The 26,424-nt window shown below is 39.7% G+C and overlaps 1 protein-coding gene across 4 annotated transcripts in view; it reads right to left on the bottom strand.

Annotated features, from left to right (window-relative positions):
* Positions 1-1,366: 1,366 nt before the first annotated feature.
* LOC146866766 (kelch-like protein 33) overlaps positions 1,367-26,424 on the bottom strand; it is a 192,831-nt gene continuing 167,773 nt past the window's right edge. For all 4 annotated transcript variants that reach the window (XM_085601235.1, XM_085601244.1, XM_085601263.1 and 1 more), the window contains 3 exons: positions 16,731-17,676; positions 2,934-3,110; positions 1,367-2,351 (listed from right to left, as the gene is read on the bottom strand). In XM_085601235.1, the coding sequence (XP_085457361.1) occupies positions 1,745-2,351; positions 2,934-3,110; positions 16,731-17,676 (1,730 nt within the window). In that variant the 3' untranslated portion in view covers positions 1,367-1,744. The remainder of the gene's footprint in view (positions 2,352-2,933; positions 3,111-16,730; positions 17,677-26,424) is intronic.

The raw sequence follows: 26,424 nt of genomic DNA, 5'->3' as shown, positions 1-26,424 counted from the left end.
AAGGTATTTTGATCAGGATTCGGATTTGTAAATATAACAGAAGTGCAAATTTGAAATGAAAAGAAGAATAAACTTTACATTGAAAAAATATCTTCTAACGTGTACTGCTCTTATCTTTTCAAGCCTGTATCTAATCCTGCCCTGTTCGTATGTGCAAGCTGTTGCTGGAGCAGCTTCATGAACCGTTTCCATAGTTGAGGTAATCTAATCGATATTTAGGCTCTGACTGTCTGTAGAGTCTCCTACTCCCACCCAGGTTTGTTTGTTCTCTGCAAAGAAAAACCACTTGCATTTCTTTACAAATAATTTCTCATACAGACTGAAAACGAGCTTGCGTGAGGCATGGCTCCTTTGACATCTGATGATTTTTAATGACTTATCAAGTGAAACTCTAGGGAGGGTTGTAAATAAGGCATATACGTGCTGCAAAGGGACGCCATGGGGTGATACCTCCAAAGGTGCTGAAAAAAATGGAAGGATTTAGTGGCATATCAACAACAACCAGCGATAATTATCGCTGAGCGCACTTAGCGCTCGGATATTTATCGCCGGCTAGCGCCGATTTTTATCGCTGAGATAGCGTGCTATTAGCAACGCTATCTCAATAGTGATAAAAATCCTGGTGCTAAGTGGCTAACGTGAGATTATTGCTGGAAACCCAGCGATAATCTCACGTTAGCTTGTTGATAGGGACAGACAAACGTAGCCATGATATCCTCCTTCCATAGGATATCATGGCTAAGTCAGAAAAATACCAGACGTAAAAAAGCAGCGTTAACCGCGGTTAGCGCTGCTTTTTTTGTCTCTAACAGGGTTAGCGATATTCTTGATAATAGGAGAAATGTCGCTTAGCGACATTTCTCCTATTATTTTACTCTGGAACGCTCCCTTTGCATCTCATTAGAGATGCAAGCGGAAGCGTAGAGTAAAAGGGTGCTAACATGCGAATTTTCATGTTAGCACCCTGTTGTTGATAGGGTGCTAGTTTTATCTCTGCTTTTTTGGCTTTTAAAGCCAAAAAAGCAGAGATAAAGCCCTTGTTGATATGCCCCTTAGAAACATTGTGTGAAGATAGAGCTTAATATCGCCAACCTACAGAGGCATACAGTATATTATCACAGAATCGTAGGGCTAAGAAACTCAGGAAGGAAGGTTATGTCTAAAGGGAGACAAGATAGGAGCTGGATCTTCGCATTATGACATAAAAAATCCTCAAAATGGCTTCAATCATGGTGAGACCGCAAACTGAGCAAGACGAGTTTGTTGTCACTACTGCACTTCACTGGTAAGTTTTCATCTGAAGTAATGCACTGCAGGTCTTTTCCTAAGGGTTTATCACAAATCTAAAAGCATAAAGACAGATGGAGACAAGAAAAAGGCAACATGGTTTATTGTAGAATCCATTTAAAAAGAAATGCTAGAATGAAAGTATTCATACAGTAGAAGAACAGAGGCATAGACTGCATATGATAGAGGCAGTCACATACTACAAGATGCAAGACATTTTCTGTGGCACAGAACTCCTGTACTGGTAGTTCATCTGTGACCACAGGAGGAAGTGCGCAGAAGTTCAATCCATACATTAAGAATTTTTTGCACACAAAAAATTACAGTAAATGCACAGAACTGACTCCCAAGAAAAGTGATGAACCAAAATATGTATGACGAAATGAAGAAACAGATGGAAAAGTCCCGGCTCCCCGTGCCCAGAGTAGGCTTTTGTGTAGGCAGACATGATGGCCATTTATGTTTCTATGGAGGCCCTTGCTGAACAAGAGTTTGAAGCAACTGCTGGATCTGCTCGTGCAGTAATTGGTGGGTGGACAGTGCTAATCTGCCTCTGGTGAGAAGGAACGGAGAGGACACAGGCTTTGATGTCAGCAGAGGCATATGGCATTGTGCCCAGGTTGACCCACCTGTCAGTCAGAGGGTTATAACAGTGGACCAAGTGGGAATCTTGGTAGGTTTCATAAGAGTAGCCACCAAGGATATACAGCTCGTCATGTAACACAGCTGAAGCAGAAACAACATGAGCCTGTGTGAGCCGTGCAAACTGGGTCCAGCAGTCTGTAGCGGGGCTGTACACTTCACACATGTACTGATCTTCGAAACCCTGCACACCGTGTCCAAGCCCCCCTGCCACATATAACTTCTCTCTGATGGTTTCCATTACGTGGCCAGCTCTGATGGCATTCATTGCTGAGAGATTTGTTGCATTCTTCACCGGGTCATAGAGGAAGAAGGAATTAAGGCATTGGTAGCTGCTGTCACAGCCTCCAGAAACATAAATCTTGCCATCACAAATGGCTGCAGCATGCCCACATAGAGGCTGGGGAAGTGAGTGTGCATACCTGCAATCATAAAAAAGTAGTTAGTGACAAGAGTCAAGTGTAGACAAACAATCACACCAAAGACTGCTGCAATGGTATGCTCCGGCTTCAGATGGCATGTAGTGGCACCATTTCATTTAGCTTTGGTTGATATTTGACTTTCTGGTGGTAGAGGCCTTCCTCAGATAGAATACAACTGCCTTCTTATTTTATCACGTTTAGGTTTGGCTTTAATTGCATAATTATAACAAGTGCTACATTAAGGTGGCTGTAGGCACCATGATTGAAAAAAAGGCCTTCAAATAGCCTACTGCTGAGGTGGGGCAGACTAAAACCTAAAAATGTTACTTTGATAGGTGCTCCGAGAATCCCTGCCCTGGACTTGGGTACACTAGTGCCATTCACGGCAAATTGGTTCTCTTTTAAAGTAAATCACGCATGGGCCTCTCAGAAATGGAAAATAGATGCAATCCTCTTTCTGTTCAGATCGGTTTATTGCATGGTGGCTTTTTGTCTGGTGGACTTAGATAGTGGACATGCAACTAACAGAAATTTCCCATGTCTACAGGTCACTAATTGAGAGGAAGAGTCTCCATAACTTACTTCCAGGTGTTATTGGCTGGATTGTAGCACTCCACAGAATCCAGGCACTCTGTGTTAGTGATGTCTGTATTTCCCCCAAGAATGTATATCAGGCCATCTAGACACACTAAAGGGAAGTAGCTGTGGCTTTCTTTCATTTCCGCTAAAGTGTCCCAAGTATTTTCCTGAGGGTTGTACCTGGAGGGAGAAGAAAAAAACAACTCAAAGTCGAGTAATACAGACAGTGCCAAGATCCACAGTTCTACTAACATGCACTATTTTCTGCTAATGATGCCCTTCTAACACTCCAGCTGGCTATTTTGTAAACCTTCTAAAATATTGGATTCCCAAGTTCATTGCAAGTCTATTATCTCGTCTCTGATGAGACCGAGAAATGCATTGCTAGAATTACAACTGCTTGACGAGCTTTTGGTGACTGATTTTCCTAGTCACATAAGTAAACCAAATTTACTCTTTTTTTGTATGCCAGGAATTCACAAAAGGGATTTCTGGTAGGCACAAGCCCATTTATGAAGGCTGAAATCTCAGTCATGATTGAAGAGAACTCTGTACTTGTGATCCCACTCAAGGGTTAGGAACACAACATTTAAGTGATGTGGTTTGTCAAGGACGTTTGGGAACACCCACCCACATAAGTCTATAGGCATTCCAAAACTCTGTTTCCTCCCCTTTCCTAGAAAAGTTTGTGAATGTACAACTGAACAAGGCTTCCAGGGAGTGTAGTGGGACACAAGATCCTATATCCTCTGTTCAGAGTTTGAACTATGGAGAACATCACAGAGCGCAAACAGTATTTTCTGCAGATTTGTCCGCAAACTTTTTGCCTTCCTCCTGTATTTTTCTGACCCTATTTTTGTTGTTAGCTTTAGGAGTCTGAGCACTTTACCACTGATATTCAGTGCTAAAGTGCATGTTCTCTCCCCTTTAAACATGGTATGATTAGTCTTAACCCGTGTGGCATATTTAATTTACTTGTAAGCTCCTTGTGAGCCTGCAGAGCTGCTTAAACCTCCAGCAGAACTAGCCTTTCAACCCTCTCTCAGGGCTGCCACTGCAAGGCCTGCATGCTTAGTTTACTGCCACATTGACTTGGCATTTACATTTACTTACCAAGCCTGAAACTCCCCTTTTACTACAAATAGCTCATCCCTAAAGTAGGCCCTAGGCAGCCCTATGGTATGTTTGGAATAGTGGTGATAAATCCTGCTTATTGGTGTGTGTAGATTTTTCATTAATAGTGTGGAAATACCATTTTTAGAAAGTGGAAATTTCTTTGTGCTTATGACGTTTTGTGCTTTGTATCCTGACTCCAATCCACATCTAGTGTAGAATGACAGCTGCGATTTGTGCATAGTTTCCAGACAGTCATCACACAGGGATTTTTGGGGTGCAACAGGGTTACATCTGCATGCTGAAAGGTCTTCCTGGGAGAGAGGGAGGCGGGGCGCACTTACATTTGTTTAGGCTGTGTCTGGCCCTCACACAAATAGCTCGTTTACCCCTTCTGTACTCCTGGAGCCAGGGCTGAGTTGAAAGGGGGTGTTGTGCACTTCTAAGGCTCCACATCAAAGACATTTTGAGAGTAAGTACAGAAGCTCTGACCCCACATCTTGAGACACTGCATGTGACTTGTAACCAGACGCTGATGGCTCTGCATGCTGCACCAGAGGACTGCTGTGCTGGCAGAGAAGATCACCACTTTGACTATTTTTGTTCTGTTGTGCTGACCTGCTTCCCTGCTTGGCTGCTAGAGACTCTTCCACTTTGCTAAACCCAGTGTGGTGGTCTGTTGCCTACCTGCTTGTGCCTCGTGCTCCTCAGTGTTCTCAAGGGTTCCAGTAGCAGCCCTGAACTGGCCATGGATCGTGGAGGCCAGCCGCCTAAAATCTTCAAGCTCAGCATGTGGAAAGTGCTGCGTGAGGCCCTGTGCTTTCCCCCGGCGTGTGGGTAGTGCCTTGCTAAGGAATACCAGCACTTGCTGCTGAACTGCGCCATTAGGACATGTCAAGCGCTTTCCCTTTGTTGCCCCAGGTTTTTTGATGTACTTGTCGTCTCCATGCATTGCCTCTCCAGTAAGAGAGAGTGGTCGGTAGTGAAGGAAGACCCCAGGGAGGAGCACCTTGGTGAAGGCTGAAGCGCTGTGTAGAAACCCCACCTACCCTGTTAGCTGTTTAGCAGTGCAATTCTTGTTCTAGCAGCACAGGCGTTAAATCAGCGGGTGGCTGATTTCTACCTCAGCACAGTCTGGAGAGACCAAGGCAGATCTCTAGTGGTGGCAGCATGCCCAAATCCTTGCTACCCTGAGTCACGACCGCCCAAGACCAGAAGAGGTTGTGACCTGCACCCTCAAAGACCCAGAGAGGTACCAGACATCTGAGGTGGTCAGAGCAGCTTGAAAGGTCACTCCAGCGTTGCCTTGATTTCGGCAGGAGCACCACATGTTTGTGGGCAGGCACTTTTCCCTGATTTGTGCACTTGGGGTCCAGCGTGGATTCCCTGCTTCAGTCAGCAGTGTTCTACCTTTGTGCCTCCTCCCCACACTAATTACATACCTAGAGCGATTTGTCCACCTTGCTGATGGTCGGAGGGGGTGAGCCCTCGCAGGAGGCCCCCCTAGGGACTTACTCTGATCAGGAACTCGGAGATAACTGTAAGCATTCTCATAGGTGTGCAGGTGTTCCTGCACCCTACGCTTAGGAGGATTTACTGTACCACACCAAAAAGGAGCGCAGATGCGCTGAAGCCTTCGGGTGTATGGTGAGAGCTGGTGATTTCTGAGCTTCCCCCTAACCTGATCTATATTCTATGCCCTAAAATAATTACCCCAGTTATTGAGGTGCTTATAAAGCACAGTATGGATTTATGTGTTTGTTTCATTACTTGCTACATTTCATGTTCACTGTGATATGTTGGTTTATGCCTTGCACTGTCAGGGTAACGAGTAACATAGAATGTGACTATATAATGTGCACAATAATGGATTTTTGGTGACGTGCCACCTGAAAATCTTTCTTACATTGCATGCATTGTGATGTTTTTTCACTTGCTGAGTTGGCAACATAATCACTTATTTATGATGTTTTTGTCTATGGTTTATGTATAATATATTTTATATTTTTATATAACATTGTGTGGAATCTTTTTGATGGTTTATTTATTATGTCAATGGTGTGAATGTGTTGCACAAATGCTTTACACATTCCCTCTGGGTTCATCCTGACTGCTCTGGCCAAGCTACCAAGGGGGTGAGCAGGGGTTAGCTTAGATGTGTAACACCCTTACCCTGATTAGAGTGGTGTTTTCTATCTGGCTTTGGTGCATACCATAGCCAATCAGAAACCCCATTTCGAACTGTATCCTGCTAGGAATGCCTCATCACCTTACCAGAAGAATGCCTGGAATCCTTCACCTACTGCAGCTTTCCATGTGTACCTCTTGAAATGTTTGTGAATTCCAGAAATTTGGAAAATTACATAGAGGAACAGGCAGAGATATCCACCAATAATGTTCGGGCTTTCGTTATGAATTTGTCCCTGAGTGTCCGTCAACCTTCATGCTTCAAATCATGAGTTCTTTCTATAGATCTTTTAGTATTTAAAGCATGTCTGGTCTCTTCATCTTATAGCCAGTACAAGACCTGAGCTGAAGATGAGGTTTAATTCAAAGGTAGAATTAGAGGTGCCCCCCAAGAATCGAGGCACAAAAGCTTAGATAATGGGGCTAATACTGAAAGGAGATGAATTACTATTTTAAAAAGTTCATACCAGTTTTTGTCGGTGCTCAGTACCAGTGCTATTCTTTGTGAGGTTTCAAGTGCAATCAAACTCTGATAATTTCATTCAATCTTTAAATGTTAAAAAAAGGTACCTACTCTGACTGCATTCTACAGTGAGGCCTGGTGAAACACTTTTGGACGGTCTATGCATGTACATGTGCAAAATGCAATCTTTTGGCTTCTCCTCACTGTCCACGATTCAATAGTTGCTGCAGTGATGTCTGGTTTTATCCTGACAGAGCTCAGCTGACACCAACCATTCCCCCCCAACCTTGGAGGTAGAGTACGTCATGCACTACAATAGAGGGGGGCGTGGCTTGATGCCGATCGAGGAGGGCCACTGATTGAGGGAGCTCTGTGGTGGCTGAGAGGAAGTTCGAATACTTCCAGTGGACCCTTCCCTCGTGACTACGTGTCGAAGACGGTTTCCGTGATGTGAAGGTCTCCGGAACAGTTTTGTGCCATTTTTCAGCTCCAGTGAGCTTTTGTATCGTCAAAAAGGCCGGTGCGTTTTTCCTCACGGAGAGCGCTCCTGCCACTTTGTTTTGCCATGCTCACCCAGTTACACCGCATAGCAACGGGAATTCTTAATTAAATTAAGTCTCTGCTCCAAACGAGTTTTCCTTGTTTAAATGCTTGATGTACTTGATGAACCAGGTTTTCCGCATTGCTTCTTTTATCTGAGTGGCTGTGTCAAGAATAATTCTGTTTCATAACGTACATTTCTTCATATGGAGATTTCGGAGATATGTCACAGTGATTCTTGATAATTGCAAGGACTATAATACTATGTGAAACCAATATATAGAAGGTGCTTTTTTCCCACAAGTTTACACCTACCATTGTGGTTATTGTGGCTTCTTGAGACAATATTCTCATTCTCTTATGAAAGAATTGTTGCAATAAGTCTTCATTTTGCTTCTGGATAAGTACTTGCTTTTCCATCATTCCTCTCTCATTTTACACGGAACAATGATAGTTCATAGCCCTCAGCTCAGTACATGTGAGGTACAGTTTTTGAACTGCATATTGTCCAGAGGATTATGAAGTAAATAAATTACCTCAGTCAAAAGAGAGTTCACAGAGTTTCCTCATTTTGCTGGACTTTTAACTATCTCTTCTCCAGAATAGTTTATAATCTCCTCAACAGGAATTCTCTTCTTTGATTGCTACGACTATATTCCCTCATATTATTGCTTTTTGCGGTTCTGGTGTTTTCCTACCATTACTCCTTGCTCAGTATTCATTCTATGGGGAGAACAAAGTCTGCTTGTCGACTCACTAATTCCTCCTTACCGTTTTCATCCTTGGCGGATTATAATCCTCTCTCTGCTCTTTCCGTCAATATGGATCATTCAGAGAGTGTGTCATCTTTTCCCAGCAAAGAAATATTGAGGGCATCATCTAATATTCCGCTCTCTACCAACAGTCTGACTCCTAACGCAACCACTTCATCTACATCGTCTTCTGGAAAATGTGTCAAAAAAGATCCTCCCTCTACTTCTACATCTCTTCCACCAATTACTATGGAAGCACTGCTTGAGGAGATAAGAGCTCTTCGGCCTTACTTTGAGGAATCTAATAAAAGGCTCTAGTATCTGTATGACAAATAGTCCATTATGGAAATTAGGGTTACACAGATTGAACATCAAACGCAGTCTGCCCAGGTTGTGATAAGCCAAGTTCCTTTGATGAATTCTGAGATCTCACTTCTAAAAAGCAAGTTGAAAATTTAGAAAACCGCAATAGGCGTAATAATTTATGCATTTAAGGACTTGTTGAGGGCTTGGAAGGTGCACACACTATTTCTTTTTTCTAATCTCTCCTTCCACAAGTGCTTGGTCTTCCTATTTCTCCGGTCCTAAACAACTAAAGAGCACACTGTTTAGGTCGCACTCCAACTTTGGCGGCCTCTTCAACCAAACCTAGAGGAGTCATAATCTATTTTTTGGAATATACCGATTTATTGAAGGTTTTACAAGCAGCTAAGCTTAAGGGCCGCATTTCCTGGCAGGGCTCCAATCTCTTTTTTGCTCAAGATTACGCTAAGGAAACGGCAGATCGAAGGAAGAAGTTCCTGGACATGAGACCAGCACTCCGGAATCTTAATGCCAGATTTGGTCTCTTCCAAACATGTCTTTTTAAAGTGACATATAAGATCAAGACCACAAACTATGATGATCTTGCATTGCTACAACGGTTCTTGGAACAATGTAGAGAAGAGGAGATGGAACTATCCCGACAAGCTAATGATTGATTTCATGTTGTCATTCATTTGATATGTTCTGTTGTTTAAAATACTGTTGTGATGTACTTGTTTATTGAAGTTTCATGTTTCCCCATATGTTGTTTTCATGTTGTACTCACCTGTGGTGTTTTCCTTTTTTATAAGGTGAGGCATTTCCTATATTCTCTGTTTATCCCTGGTCCGTTTCAATGATGCCCTCCCTCCCCAATCCGCCTTGGGTTTGCCAGGTTAGTTGTGCCATTTTCCTTGTGTGGCTTCACCACCCTCGTTTTGGTTATGTTTTCTGTAGTTACTCATTATGTTTTTATAATATATGTTTTTTATTTGTTGCCTTGGTCGTCTCTTACCTTCTCCACTCTCCTTTCCTTTTTCCAATTTATTTCCCTTTCTTAACTGTAGGCTCCCTTTATTTCCCTATACTATTTTCCTTCAGTCAATTTACGTCATTCCCTCTAATTCTCTTGTTTTTCATAAGTATTCATCTATTCCTACATTGTTTTTCCTCTTTTTATCCAGTTAATTCTTTCATTCTTCTTTAGTGACTTTTTTGACTTTCATCTTGCTCATATTTCTTGCAATGCTTTTTCATATTTCTGGAATGTTTGTTGTATATTTTTTATTTATCATATTTCTTTTCTCTCTCTTTCATTATCTTATTTATCTGTCTTCAGTCTTCAGTCACCTTTTCTTTTTTTGCTAATGTTTTCCATATCCTATTTTCATATCTCTTACTCTTATTCTTTCTTTTTCATAACCACTCATTTCCTCCTTTATGCTTTTCATTTTGTTCAATATGTTATTGCAAAATGTATGCTGATCATTATCACATATAGCTTATTGTTAAATTTTAATTGTTGTAATATTTTTATATTTAGCCTATATTTAATTGTTTATTGTAGATGACTTTAAGAGTTGTTTCATGGAATGTTAAAGGTTTGGGTTCTCCTATAAAACGTCAATGGATACTTTCTCATTTATCTAATTTAAAGTGTGATATAGCGTTATTACAAGAAATACTTGTTCTAGAAAAATAAATAGCTAAACTTAAACGTCAATTGGTTGGCCATGTCTTTGCTTCTCCAGGTACAGGTAATCTTAATGGTGTAGTCATTTAATGTCATAAACGTCTTGATTTGAAAATTCTTTCGCATGATTCTGATAATACGGGTAGATGGGTCTCTTTTTCATTGTTATTAAATATTATTCCCTTGACTTTTCTTAATTTATATGCACCTACTGCCCCAGATGTTACTTTTTGGCCTACAATACTATCTAAATTATTGTCTTTTCATGATGATTATTTGTTGGTTGGTGTGGATTGTAATTTGGTTATGGACCCTATTATTGACCGCAATTTCCGTTCTAGATTCACCCCCTCTCCTATGCATTCTTATTTCACATCCACTATTCAACAAAGATCTCTAGTAGATCCCTGGCGGTTATGTAATCCTACACTGCGAGAATACACTTTTTTTTTCTCGAGCACACTTTTCTCAATCTCTCTTAGACTACTTATTCACCTCAAAAGCACTTGCCCAACATATTATTCACTCGGATATTGGTTTAATATTGACCTCACTCCCATCTCTTTAGGTCGCGACCTTCTTCCCCCTAATCATGGTACTCGTAGATGGAGATTCAACAATTCTCTTTTACTGGATTCCAATTTTACCCAACAATTTGAAACCTTTATCTCCACTTTTTTCCGTGAAAATGAAACTCCTGATGTGTCTCCACAGATTGTCTGGGATGCCTTTAAAGCAGCCTCTAGAGACTTTATTATCTCCTATGTATCCCAATGAAGGAAATCCTCTTTGCATACCTTACAATTTCTTATGTCACGTATCAAGCAATTAGAGCAAACTCTTTTCCAGACAAATTCTTATTCTTCCTTGGATCAATTCATCAAAGCCAAATTTGAATTTAACAAATTATCGAGAGACAACGCTAACTCATTTTTGCCTAAATCCTCAGCTAAATATTATGGAGGTCAAAGTAAAGCGGGGAAACTTTTAGCCAACTATCTTAAAGTTAAAAAAGAATGCACCAGAATTCCTTCTATTCTGTCCTCTAACAACCACTTAGTTTACAAAAGTGAAGAAATGTTATCAGAATTTACCCAATTCTTCCAAACTCTTTACACTCCTGAAAACTCGGTGTTCCTGGACCTTATATTACAATACTTATCCTCTATCAACCCTCCTTCATCTACTGGTCTAGATTTCTCGGTGTCAGATGAAGAAATTCAGGAATCAGACATTCTTTCTGCTATTCGAGCTATTAAAAGGGGTAAAGCCCCAGGACCTGATGGTTTTGTGACTGAATTTTCGTCTCATTCCTCTTGTCTTCTTATCCCAAAACTACATCTTCTATTTAATTTCTTTACTTCCTACAAAAAGTCTAGTGGCTCCTTTCAAGAAGCACTGATTTGCCTTCTTCCCAAAGAGGGTAAAGATCACAGTCTTTTTAAAGCTATAGGCCCATCTCTCCAATTAACTTGGACTATAACATTTTAGCTTTTCATCTACAGAAATCTTTACCCCAATAAATCGGAAGAGAACAATTTGGTTTTATTAAAGGAAGACATCTTTCTGACAATACTAGACTCTTTTTTAATGTTCTTACTAAAGCTAAATTATGTACGGACTCTTTAGCAGCTATATCTCTTGCTGCTGAAAAAGCTTTCAACAGAGTTGTTTGGTTCTTTATCTTCCATTAAAGAATCCGTTACAATAAATCTAGAGTAATTACAAACATTATTAAAAAAATCTACGTCCAGGTGGAATCCTTTAGTTTTATCCTGGTGGGGCCGACTTGAGACAATAAATATGATGTTAGTTCCTATACTACTCTTTTATATTTCCAATCTTCCCATAAACTTTCCTAATTCACATTTTAAAATAATGTATTCAATACTATCAAGATTTCTGTGGACTAATAAGAAACCGCATATGTCTTTACTTAAACTTAAAAGACCAAAACAATTAGGAGGTGTCAATTTCCCAGATTTTCAGGCCTATCATACCGCATTCTTTCTTAAGCACACTTCTCTTTTACTTCAAGAAAACAATGATGATTCGGTTTTACCATTGTGGACTGTTATCATAAAGCAATTTCTTCATCCATTCTCATTCCAGGAATTCTTATCTTTTACTCATCGTCCTCTCTCCCTTTCTCTTGCTATTTTCAATAATAGTTGCAAAATTCTTCAACCCTTATTTATTGATCACCTCTCTCCTAGAGATCGTTTCATGCAATCCTCTTTATGGTCTAATAATCGTCCTAAAATTAATCATACAGTCATCTTTTGGAAGGAGTTGCATGCTAAAGGACTTCACTGGGTTCATCAACTTTTCCAGAATGATACATGTATCTCTTTTTCAGCTGCTCAAGCACGTTTTTCTCTCCCTTAGTTCTTGTCTATCTAAATATACTTCTCTAACTATGCTGATCCAATCAATGTACAATAATTTACCATTCATTACCCCTTCCTCCTGTTCTCCTCCCACCATCCTTTCACTGTTATCTATAATAGATTATTACTAACCCCTACTTCCTTGCACAGAATAAACCCTACTCTCTCTTCTTCTTGTTGGTCCTGTAACAAGCCCCTTGCTGATTTGCATCACATGTTATTCACTTGCCCCCTTGTATATAATTTGTGGGTGATGGTCTGGAACCAAATTAACATTATTTTTCATTCACAGATACCCTTCACTTTGTTAATATATTTTTAGGTAGTGTATCTTTGGCATGGGAATCCTATCCAAACACTTTTCGTATTTCAGATTTACTTAATGCGGTTGCCTTTCAACAAATTACTAGGGCATGGAAAAACACCACTAACATCTCTTATCAAGCCTGGTGGTATGGGGGCTGTTACAATCATAGGTTAGATAGAGCATATGACCATCCCATATCCTTTGCTATAAAACGAGAATGTTTATGGTCACCTATTGCTCATTTTCTAGATGCTTCTGCAAATGTATCACAAACCCATAACCCTTGTATTGAAGAAGTTCCTAAACCTCCATGAACTGTTTTTACTGTTATTTACTCTTTCTTTCTTTTTTTATGCTTCTTAATTATGTTTTTTCACAATTATTACTATTTATATAAGTGGTTATGCTAAAAGTAATATTTTATATATATAATTTCCCTTCCATTCCCTCCCTTCCCCCTTTCCTCTTCTTTTTCCCCTCTTTTCCTTTTCTTTCAAATTAGTTAACAGATTGTACAGTTAAGATTGTATCCCCTATTTCTATATTTATTGTACTATCTTTTAAAAAAAGAAGTATTCCTCGTGCTGACCTGCCCCCTTTACTCACTCTTTTGCTGTTATTGAACCTATACATTAGAGGGAATAAGAGTGATTATCCCTCCCTCTCCTGTTGTTATTATATACTATCTCATATTACTTCAATACATTTCCTTTTCAAACAAAACAAAAAGAAATGCACTACAAAATAGTTTGAGCCACGATTGGTGCAGCACAGCAACCTGCAGTTTTATACACTGTCCTGCCTCTAACGTGTTAGAAATTTCCTGTTAGCCTCAATTAGTCATTAACCCAAATAAGCACTGGCAAAGCCAATATATCAGGAACTGACTGAAAACATTTGGCTTGATCAGCGCTTTTTTCTCATTTTTTTGTAAAACGTTAAATTGTTGGGGCAGTTTCTCAGTCCTTACTGGTACAAAAAAGATAACATTGACTAAAACCAAACTTTTTTTGGCTCAAATTGACACAGTGCTATAGTAATTCTTGGCACTTAATGGAACTACTTTTTATGTGCGGATGTGCTCCTTGTGAAAGAGCTGAATGCTGTCATTCACAGGGAAGTCTTCCACTGACTGAAGTAGGTTGAAAGATTGCAGAATGCTGAATGTTGTTGTGAGTTCAAAACAATATGATGGATGAAGAGGGCTGGCTGAAAGGGCATGTATGTAAGAAATATACATGTATAAAACGAAAAGGTCTTCTTGGCTAACACTAGACTTACAAATCATGCTGTAAATGTGCTTGTTTGAAGAGCATGGAAAGGAATATTCATCTAGACTGCGTGAATTTTCTGTCTATGTTCCCATTTCACTTTATTTATGTTTCTCTTGTCCAAGAATGACATAGCCAACAAATGGCCACATGTCATGTTTGAAACTTTTACAAAGTAAGGCTTTTCAGACAACATCACTCTAAAATCTAGAATTTGTTTGGTCAATATTTACAATGTTATGTGTTTAAATACAAATCCAATAACATTTTGCTAAAAAGCTAGGATTAGCTGAAGGGAAAACGGAAAGACATCTGGCCAGCCACATAACAACAATGGTGGATCTTACTGTGCCCCTACCCTGCTTTGCCCCTATCATGTTTGGGTGGCACAACACTACCCTTGAGCTATATGCTGAGTAGCTGGCATAAGTATTGTCTCCACAGATATCTCCCTCCACCAGAATAGGTATGGAATTATATGTGATGTCCATAAAGACTCCTGGCAGCATAAGCACTGACAATGGGTTGTGGACTCTTAAGAAAAATGGTGTGTCATGACAAACCTTCTTGAAGATAATTTGAAAATAAGACTTGAGAAGTAAACCTCCAAAGAGATATCTGGATTTCCAGGTCTGATCTTCTAAAACCCCAACTTATCTAAGGTATGCCTGTGCTTGTTCCTCTTTTCATAGCATTGCTTCCTCTATTTAGACACCTCTCACATAAGACATTTCTGAAACAAATAGTACGGAAGTTTGGCTGAACCCTTCTCTTCTGCCGGCCATCTTTAATCAGGTATTTCTAGATTTTTCACAAGAACAGAAGTGTCTTAACTCTAATTTTCTGCGTGGAACCTCTTTACCGACAATTGGCAATCCTACATTTGATGCATTATGCTCGAAGTTCACACTAATCATCAACCACTAATCACAAATGTAACAAGAATGTGCCTCACACCCCCTACACTCTGAGTATGGATTGGGACAGCTGTTGGAAAGAGTACTAGCAAAACCTAAATTTTTGTGGTACCTCAATGGTATGCCGTTCTCCAAAAACTAAGGTGATCCAAGTTCCTGAGTGAGCTAAATGGATTAATATTTGTATGTAAAACTGCCTTAATCATAGCATATTAAGGAGGTGAACATAATTATTTTATCTCAAAGGCGACTCGACCACCTGGCTTGCCTTACACTTTGGGAAATGTGCAAGCTTCTACCGCCTCACTGTTTCACCATCTACCTAATTTCCTATTCACCAGAAGCCTGCAGGTTGCTTGCTACTTGGAGCAGTGGCTAGTAACGTTTGTGTGAAAGTGGGTAAACAACACATCTTTTATCATGAGACAGGATGTAGGATTATGCACCCTCCAGTGATTAGTGTCTAAACCTGCTTTGCATATTTACGTGTTTTTTTCACTTGCTATGTGTAGATGTCTATGAACGTGTTGAACGTGTGCTTATGCTAATATTACTAGAGTATCTTCACAGCTAGCCTCCTCTTTTAAAACCCCTTGGTGCTATGTACAGACAGAGTTTTTTTAGGTCTGGTGAAACTAGTTTCTTGTGTTTAATACAGAGTGGCATTTGGGTTACCCTTTCTTTGAACCTTTTGTCTTGCTTGGGTGTTGGGTGAACCCCAATCAGCTACTGGCTTGCGACATTGTAGACATTGTAAACACAAATAGGCCACTGGAAAGATTCAGCGTGCCCAGCACCTCCACTGCTTCTGCCTCCGGACTGTTGGTGACATACAAACCCAGTGCGCCTAGTGGCTTTGGCAAAGCCTAATGTTTGGCTTGAAACAGAAAATGCAAAGCTAAGTTATTGGCTTTACCAGTGAAGTTATGTTTGTATTGCATGTTGCGGTTAACAATGGCATTGGTGCTACGGTAAGGCAGGCACACACACAAAGCTTCAGATTTGTTGCATACTCACAGAGTGCATCCATTGTTACGCATTATGTCACAGTGCATATTGACGTATGAAAGGTGCACTGAATTGGGCAATAGCAAATGCACTAATGGTGCTATGAATGCAACTAGTTATTACATTAAGGAATATAACCTGATATAACTTCAACTATTAACAAGCCTACACTAGCAGGCAAAGATCTTTTTTTTTTATAAATATAAGATCATAAAAAATATAACGCTGACCAACACATTGATCAGTGTGAGGGGAAAGCACATGATGCTGATCAGATAAATGCTAAAACCCTACCTGTTTCCCATACTAGCTACTTTCATTAAAACCTCCTTGTAAGTGCTATGGAACCTACAGAAAGTTTTGCACACAGTCTAGAAATAGCATTTAGGAAAGAGTATACCTGTGTACATGTTGGAATATCTTGAGCTTACCTCTTTAGAGTGGCAAGTCTATGAGATCTGCTTAGGCGTTTTACTTTTCCCAATAGAAGTTGATTAATTTCAGTCTGAACCACCTGGTTTCAACCCATTTGTGGTAAACTGTTTGTGGCTTTCATGTTTTTAGTACTACAAAGACAGGGTAGCTCTCGTGTCCAATACAATTTCTGAAAACAACCTGTACCCTTTGTAATAAATTCCAGTACTAAAGAAAAGAAAGGAATTGTTTTCCATACATCCAAAGAGACATTGATAACTGATTAGTCACCATAAATGTTCAATCATCTGGCTGATCACAGAGAGAGAGAATTTCTAGACTGTAGCAAAATATATATCACTCTCAGTCAGTGCTACACAGTATGACAGAGACAGGACCTTGGAGGCTGGTGGCCATCTGTAACCGCACAAGTTTGGCTTACCTGATAGCTGTCTTCAGGACATCTTGCTTGCCATAGTAAAAATTGCCCCCAAAAACATAGATATTGTTATCCAGTGTAACCACCCCATGCCGAAAACGTGGCATTTCGGGAAGAGAAATCAGCTTGCGCCATTCAATGTACTTCACAAGACCAATTCCTGTGATGAACTTGTGTGCAAACCACAATTCCTTCTTGGGTTTTCTATTGGAGAGATCATCATTGAGGCTATCCCCTCCAATAATGACCAGAACTTTATCTGGGAACCGTACTCGGCAAGGAAGCTGACTGATCACAGAGGGTCCTCTGGGGACACTCAGAAGGGAGGCCTCCAGGACTCCATAGCATTTTCCTGCTGGGGCCATCAAATCAATAGCTAGTATCTGCTTCAGCTCCTTGTTGGTCATTAGTGGAAACCTCACACACTTCATGACCCTTGCTGCTTGGGACAGGCGCTGCTTGCGGTCTGTGTTGATCCACTGGATGACTGATAAGAAGACCTCCAGCTCTGTGGTTGTGTAGAGAGCATCTTTGCTGAGGAAGGTCACAAGCTGATCAGCTGTAAGGTCCTGGTATTTTGGCACTGCCCCCACCTGTTTGAAGTTCCTCAGGATGAACTCCTCAGTGAAGCACTTGAGATCTTGCAAACCATAGGCATCAGCCAGGGACATCACATCCAAGCTAAACTCAGGACTCATCTCTTCTCGCAGAAATTGGAAGCACAGTGTCAGCATGCTTTGCATCTGGTATTTCATGGCAGCTTCTATAGTTTCAAAGATACTGTCCCAGTTGACCTGAATGATACCAGAATAAATAAAGTCAATGAACAGACGAAGGTCTGCAACAGAGAGAGTCTTCAGATCGATTGTTTCCTGTTTTGCTTCTCTCATTCCACTGGTCAACATGCCATGGAAGAAGTCACTCCCAGCCGCAAGAGCTGCACGGTGCACTGGAAGAATAAAGAAAAAGAGTTAGAAATCATTTAGATCAAACTAAAATGGTAAACTTGAAGTAAGGCTCATACAGCACTTAGATGAAATATGGTTACATGCTTGAGTTGAGGACATTCAGTTTGAAATAATGAAATGAGGAGTGTCAGAGGATTCAATTCATTAATGTCTTGACACTGGATTGAGTGGTAGGCTGTAACAGGGAAAGCTTGTTCAACAGTCTCATTTTAGGAGAGCATATGACAGGATGCCATTTCAAGGTATCACTCTCAGATTTCAGTGGGTAAGTTTTAACTAAGGAATTCCTAATTGTCTTATTTCATCTAAGGGAAAATGAAGGCTTTTGTAATTGAGCTACTGCTCCGTGATTTAAAATTTTCCAATTTTTATTAACTATATTTTTAATTTTATTACTTGCACCTGAAAATTGGCTCACAAATACAACCCTTTCTAATTCCTGCTTTTTCTTATTCTTATTTATTTCTAACAAACAATCTCTGTTGTAGAAACAAGCTCTTTTAAGGGATTTCTTAATAAGCTTCTTAGGATATCCTCTATTACTTAGTTTTATCTTCATTATCTCCGCATGTTTATAAAAATCATCAAGGGTGGTACAATTACGTCTTAACCTCAAAAATTCCCCGAAGGGAATATTGTCCCTTTGAGAACGAGGATGATTGCTGCTATATTGCAGTAGAGTGTTCTTATCAGTGGGCTTGGTGTACAGCTCCACTTGTAGCTCACTCTCCACACTCTTGACACAGATATCTAAGAACTCAACCTTTTCATTGCTGTAATGGGCAGTGAATCTTAAGTTTGGATCGCCCAAATTTAACCATTGGAGAAATGATTCCAAGTCACAGCTGTCACCGTTCCAAATAAATATAATATCATCAATAAAACGGTGCCAGCATGGAACATTTTCAAAGTAGGGTGCCATCTCATTGTATATATGTAGTTGCTCAAAGGCACCAACATATAAACAGGCCGGACTTGGGGCACAGGTGGCCCCAATGCTGGTCCCCTAATCTGTTTGTACAATTCATCTTTGAACAAGAAAACATTATTTTTAAGTACCAGCTCAATACATGCGAGTATAAAATCCTTATTAGCTCCATTGAGTTCCCCATGTTCAAGGATGGAGGCAATAACCCGAATAGTGTCATCATGGGGAATATTAGTATACAGGGCTTCAATAACAAGGGTGACCGAAATTTGGGTCACCCTATTGAAACCCTGACCTTCAAACACAGCAATAGCATGAGCCGTGTCCTTCAAATACGATTTTTGTTTATGAACCAAAGGTTTTAAAAAATGGTCCACGTATTTTCTCAATGGTTCCAGTATCGACCCTAAGCTAGTAACTATTGGACGCAATGGGGGATTACTAACATTCTTATGGACCTTCGGTAGCCCATAGATAGCCGGGGTCACCGGGTGCATGTTAAGTAGGAATTTATATTCATTCTCACAGATCCATCCTTCATTTTTTCCCTGTATTAACAGATCACTCACTTCCCTTTTCAAATCACTTATGGCTGATAACTTAATTCTTTTATAGTGTTCCTCCACATTGAGGAGTTCCCTCATCCTTTAGTGCTTCTTGAATTTCACGGCAACGAAAGGAGACAAGCAGATCTTTAATAAGCGAAGCCAAATATAATGATAGCGCTCAGTACTAGAGGCTGTTTATGAGGTATAATAAAAGGTATGAATCCAATAATATCTTTTCTCCAAATCCAATGTAAGATAAACGTTAGGTGGGGACATGTAATAACGTCATTTTTATTTCTCTTTTTTCCTAAATAGGCGGAATGTCCGCTTTTTAAGATTGGGTCTACTGGATACCAATATAGGATTTCTTCTCGACTTTTTAATTGAAGTTAACCAAAAATGTTTTTTACAAGGTATGTATGTATGGAATAACAAATTCAATGGAATGAGGGGAGTTGCATAAAAGCACTGTTAATACAATAAATCATGTAATGAAATTAGGGAACAGTTTGAAATTTATTGGATAACTCCTGATTGTACACAATAGAAGTGACTAGGTCGAATGCAGATAGATATCTGTACAGAAGCATTCTAGTGGCAATTGAAAAATGATAGTGCATGAGTTTTCTAGCATGTAAAGTAGTAAACAGAAATTATATTGATACTTTAGTGATAAATGTAGCAAACAGCAAATCACAGCTTAAATGGAAAATACCAATTTGTATATATGTTTATTTTCACACAGGATCTCTAATAATGAGGACATAAGAGGTAGAGAAAACCTTATGAAATTACATGTCTTGAAAAAGATGGGAGAATTTTGAGTAAAACCATCGAAACGCGTCTACGCTTTTTGGATGACATAATCTCTAAGGGAATATGGTCGTGGTATTTCTCGAGTAAAAGTTGTACCAGACCTGATCCTCACTGATTTAGATGGTATGTCCTTATAGAAGACTAATTTAGGAGTCTGGAACTGTGTTTTCTCTTGTACATGTGTTTGTTTTTTATGTCCGTATAACGATACAGTATATGTTGTAGAGATTTTTTGGAAGATATGGAATGTTTTAATGTAAAACCTTCTTTTTTCTATTGGATCAATTGTATGGTTTTTTAATGTGATTTTATTAAAGAAATACTGTGTACTGTTGAAGTAGACGTGTAAGATATTTTAAACATTTGCTTGTGATATTTCGTTTTATGAATGCTATATTAGCTCTGTATGGGGCTATAGTGTATATATATTCTTCAGGTGCATTCTAAAGGGAATCTGCTTATAACGTGCTAAGAGTACCTCATCCCTTTGGTTGGTAAAGGGGTCTCTCTCTGTATAATACGTGAATGAGTTTGGTGCAGCGGGGAAAATTGAACACTGTAGGTAAGGATGTGGTATTGAAGGAAAACAGGTGGTGGGAGATTTTAGTGGTAATGGCATTTCTGACGGATCTGGGAAGGAAGAGTGGAAGAATGTCAGGCGAGATAGCAAACCAGTTGTGGAAAATGAATTGCATAACAAGAGAGTGAGCGTCAAGCCTAAATGGATGTCAGATATTGTATGCCACACAGTTGAGCTTTGTAATGCCATTTGGTTGAGCAATTGTAATTTTGTTTTATTCTTTCATGTGTATTCAGTTTTTGTTGTAATTTGTTTTTGTTTTGTTTTATTATACGGGGGTAGATGTGTTATGTATTTTGCCATGCTTTCCTTCCTTTTGTTAACCCTTAAAACCCTTTCCTCCATGAGCTTTCTAATGTAAGGTTCCAGATTCCTTTCTGGAGCCTTGAAAAGGAGTTGTTGCCTGGAGGAGACCTGTACAAGTTGCTTCCTGCTGTCGTTCCCTTCTGTCTTGATGTTTCAACAATAAAGCTTTTAACTTAAAGGTGAAGCCTTCTACTTTACAGAGACCCTTCCCAACAACATCCATTCCTGCTCGGGAACGTCAGCCTGGTTCCACTAATTCTTCCATCTGGCTCTCAGAATGTGAGTGCCTGAAACTTAGGAGCCACTGGGTCTCAGATTGCTGGATGGCAACAACAAAACACAGTTAAAAGAGCATGCTGAGAATTAATCTACTCCTGAAAAAGAGAGAACAGAGCTATCAAGAAACGTTGTGCTATCACCTCCTACTGAACTACTGCACTTTACGTTTTTTATCTTTAAATTTTTTTATTTTATTTTTTGGTCTAACTGTGAGTAATGGTCATACTGATACCTATAGAAAACCTCATTAATTGTTTACTGAGTGCTCTGAATTGCTCCCTCTTCATGCAGTATATGTATTACACTTGTCTGCTTGATCTCCCTCTTCAACAGATAAACTAAACATTTTCCTGATGTATTATCCTTTGTATTGAGTCTTTGTGTGTATGACTTGTATGAGTACATGCCGGGTCGTGTACACAAAGCACCTAGGTGGCATTTCAGGGCCCTAACTGCAGCACTGTTTCTTGAGCCCATAAGAGCATCACTGTTTCTTGGGACCTGTAGTAAACCTCTTACCAGCTGGACTATCTTCTTGTGGCATAATTTATTATTGTAGTTGTTAGCTCACTCCATAAGTTTTGCCTAGTGCAGTGCAGGAACACTGAATCCATCCCATACTGTTGCATTGGTGTCAGTTGAGCCCCAGTTCATGTCAAAATATTCATTGTTTGTTTCTTTAATGGATTTCTGGAACAACTAGCCCTGAAGAAGCAGGAGAGGACATGAGGAATACGTCATAAGGGCAGCAGTCATGGCTGGCTCTTAATGTAATTGAATGTCCTTTCAATAATCTATAACATTGAGTAGACATCCAACTGATTGCGCAGTGCTCCTATCTGGAGGTATATTCAACAAAGGTCGCACTTGGGCTAACATGGTTAAAAATAGTGTGTTAGTTATGGAAAGTAGCATGGCAGCCATCACTAAATTTGACAAGAAGCTGGTCAGAAAACCTATAAAAGTTCTTAAGAGTATATATAATGCTCAGACAATCCCAGCCACCCACCACTTATGGACCAGAGGTTTGGGGGATGTCTCCAATTAAGCTGTTACAGAACCTGGAGGATACATTTTTAAAGCGGTTGGTTTCTCTCCTGGCATCATGTTCCAATTTTAATTGTTATGCAGAAGTGGATCTTCTCTATGTTGGCGATTCAGTAAGGTTTGCCCCAATAGCATTATGGCACTCAATTTGGAGGAGGAACACTGTATTTTTAACCCAATCCATTATAAAGGATTGCCTTAAATTAGAAAATGTGCACAAAATAGAATGGCTGCATCATCTTAGATCAACGTTGAATTCTTTGGGATAGGAGGACTTGTTCGGAAATCAAATCCTAGTGCATGCCTTCAATTATTCAAGAATCATTTAAAGGAAAACATTTTGGCAAAGGCGGCACATGAAAGAATGGAGATAAATAAAGACAAACCAACAGGATATAGCAGAGGGAGAATATGGTTACCTAGAGGAAATTCAGAATTTACAGCATCAATATATTTTAGTAAGGTTTCGCATGAATTTGATCTCTCTGATGGTGGGCTATCTGGTGGGAAAATTTAAGCCCTCTGACTTGACTGTCTGCCCTCGTGACGGTGGCTTGGAATAATCAGAACTTCATATCATCTTATTTTGTGATTTATACAAAGTGGAAAGAGCAAAATATATTTTACCGATTCTAAGACACTATAATTTTAGACAATGTACAGTGGCTTTTTGTTTACTTAAAAACGTAGTAATCCATTTATTAGCTTTGCAATAGCTAGTTTCTTTTGGGCTTGTAAGGAAAAGGAAAATTATTCTCTAGTCACTTTATGCATGCATATGATGAAACTGTGATATTTGTATTTCCCTTCCCTTTCCCCCCTTTTTCCTTCCATACACTTGGAGTTTAGGGAGTTTGTAGAGCATTGTACCGTGTGGTACGGTCGGGTTTTGGTAAGACGCTCCGGTATATGTTTTGTAAGGTATGCAGCCATGTGGGGTAGATAATTGTTTAACATTAGTGATGTAATCTTTTAAGTATTAAATCTTTTTAATATAGGTTGAGTGAAATTACCGCTTGCTTAGCATGCAAATATTAAGGAAATGTTATGCTCTGTGATATTGATGTATGGTATTTTTATGATCTTTTTCATGTAAGATCGAATAAAGTTTTTATGATGATGATGATTGCACAGTGCTGATGTGGTAAATATGTATTAGATTCTAAACATGAATCACCTGAAAGATTAAGTGACTTTTTTTATTGAGCAGAGGAATTAAATACATAGACTAGTTGCCTTAAATTAAAAAAAAAATACATTGATCATATACGTATATTGACTCATGCCAATTGATCTTGATCGTTTAACGATATTGATAAAGAAAGTGCTTTGAGTGCATACAAATTGGAATGATTGTTACAGTGCAATCATACTACTCAAACATATTTAGAAATACTGAATGTTTTCTTAATAAAGTACATTAATTCTTAACGGAAAGTGCCATGTGTATAAAGTGCATTAGTATATAGAAGGTGCACCACAGAGTGCAGAGCAAATAAGATAAAACCAGATTCTGAAATTTTTTTAATATAGCACTACCCCCAATTTTCCTAGACTCTTGTCTGATACTTTTTCATTTATGGTCTAAACTAGTAGCCCGATTTGCTTAATTAAGGGGTCCATGGTAAATGGCAGAGCGTTAACACACACCATGAACTTATTTCAGATATTGCCAAATGGCATTAAACCTTTTGAGTCCCCCCTACACGCTTTGCATATAGCACCTCAAATTACATAGTATGAAACATTTTATTCTTCCAACCCTGGACTGAAGGATGAATGAGCGGGCAATCATCAAAGCTATTGATATAAAGTATTGTTGACCTTTTACTAATTGTCGGCTCCTTTTTGAGGCACCAAATAGTACAAGGGTGGCATCTGGAACTACTGTTCTGCGCCGAATCTCTTGAGGCATTTTTCCTCTTAGGCATGATGTCGGGGAAGAGAGCCTGACCTATTGCCTCAAACAACTCCTGCCAGAAATTAAAAAGATACAGGCATAAATATTATGTGTGAAGGCAGCCTCCTTCGACTTGTTGTTGGCAGCAAAAACAATTATTTGATACCACAGGATACTTTTTATGCAGAGTTTTCGGGGTATAGTATGCCATCCATCTAGACAGGAATTACATTTTTTTTACAGTTTTCCGCCTGAATACATTTGTCTCCTATCTCCACAATACATTGCCAATCTCTCTCTGATAGATGACATTATGTTCTTTCTTCTACTCTGGAAAGAAGACTAGTTAGATCAAACGGCAAGGAAAGATATTTCAGCAATCTGTACCAATTTCGTATTCCATGCTATCTGCTCTTCACCAGAGCTCTACTGAATGAATGAGGGTCATAATTTTCGATTTTTAGTGTGACCTGCAGAAAGTGTTTGATCTGGTTGAAACTTAGGAAATGTTGTGTGCATTGTGGACCACTCGTTACTACTAGGTCTACCTAGGAGATAGATTTGCCTTTAACAAAAAAGTTGCCATAGGTCTTGAAGCCTATGGTGCTCCAGAATCTCACCTCACCATGTGCTAAAAGGAGCCCCAGGAATCTACCCTCCTGCAGCAACAAAGTCAATACAACAAAAGGCATCATAAAGTTTGCTTAGGACACTCATCCGCCCATAAATATCCAGTAAAAATGTGTCTGCTCTTTTTCGGTAGTTTAGCGGCTTTAATAAAAAGTTGTTAACTGATTTCTGATTCTTGAATCATCTTGTTGATAAAAAAGGTATCTAATGATCTGCACCCATTTAAATACCTGGAGAGAATATCCATCAAAGCGGCATGATGATAGCTTTGCATATTGTGCAACTCCAATCCTCCCTGCAACTTCTGAAGTTGTAGAACCCCCAACTTCACCCTAGATGAATTTCTATTCCAGATAAAGCTTCTAAAAAACATGCCTAGTTCCTGAAGAAAACAGTTTGGGACTTTTATTGGAATATTATAAAAAAGAAATGTTATCAATGGTAGCATAAACTTTTTTTGTCATAGAAACACGCCCGATTATTGTCAAGGGGAGCAGTGACCAGCTATCAAGAATTCCCTTTATATATATTTTTTTTTAGACATCTTTTTATTTATTTAATAACGATAGGGCAAAACACATTTATACCTATGCATACATTGTTACAGTCGATACAGTTTCTTATTATCATTGTACATGTCGTTAATACAGTCATTACATGCTGGCTCCCTTCTGACCTCCCTCTTATGCGGCTGCTGCTCCTTCCCCATTCAGCTCAGTTGTTCCTCACATGGCACCTCCGGTGGTTCGCAGATAAAACCTCTGTACTTATTCCAGGCTCCCCACACCCTCCCCCACTTCTGGGGACATCCCCGGTGAACATATACAGCCTTCTCCGCCACCATGGCTTCATCCATGTCCCCACACCAGTCACCAATCGTTGGTAAGCATCTGGCTCCCCACAGTCTGGCTATATTTCTCCTGGAAACCATCATACCCAAAGTCACCCAATCCTGTGCTGGGTGAGTTAAATCGTTAGGTTCCCATATATTTAATAAGCATCTTTTAGGCTCTGGTGTCACCAACACCTCTACTGTCTGTGAAATGGTCCTCATCACTGCCACCCAGTACGTCATGATCTTCGGGCATTGCCATAAAGTGTGGTAAAACGTGCCCTCCTCCCCGCACTCCCTCAGGCAATATGGAGGGAGGGCATTTCCTATCTTATACAGGGTTAGTCTAGTGTAGTATACCCGGTGCAATATCTTCAGTTGTATTAGTCGTAATCTCGAGGGTATCGCCACTTCCCGCGGCGACGAGAGTGCCACCTGCCAGTCTGTGTTGTCAAGTTCCCCTAGTTCGGCGGACCATCTATCCTTCAGTGCCCGCGTTAGATCCAGCAGGTTATTAACTAACTTGCGGTAGGTGAAAGAGGTGGCCTTCTTCATCATGTAATCAGTTAGAAGCCTATCGTCGAAGGGAGATGCCTCTGGTAATTGGGTGTTTGGCGGTATAACCGCGTGTAACGCATGCTTGATCTGCATATACCTAAACCGTTCAGAGGGTGCGAGCTCGTATTGTTCTTGTAGTCGCTCAAACGTAATATTCCCTTTATCTTTTGCAGCATTCTTTCATGGTTCAGATGGATCAGACTTGAGAGATTATTTGTCACTGATATCCTAAAGTATTTTATTGGGGGCTGCATCCTTGCTTGAGGTTGAAATAAGATCGGAAGGTTGGCAGCTGTTAGTATGAT

The sequence above is a fragment of the Triturus cristatus genome, chromosome 1_2 (assembly GCF_964204655.1).
Source record: "Triturus cristatus chromosome 1_2, aTriCri1.1, whole genome shotgun sequence".
In the NCBI taxonomy this organism is placed as follows: domain Eukaryota; kingdom Metazoa; phylum Chordata; class Amphibia; order Caudata; family Salamandridae; genus Triturus; species Triturus cristatus.
The sequence above is the reverse complement of the archived record's forward strand: the minus strand, read 5'-3'. Positions and strand labels throughout refer to the sequence as shown.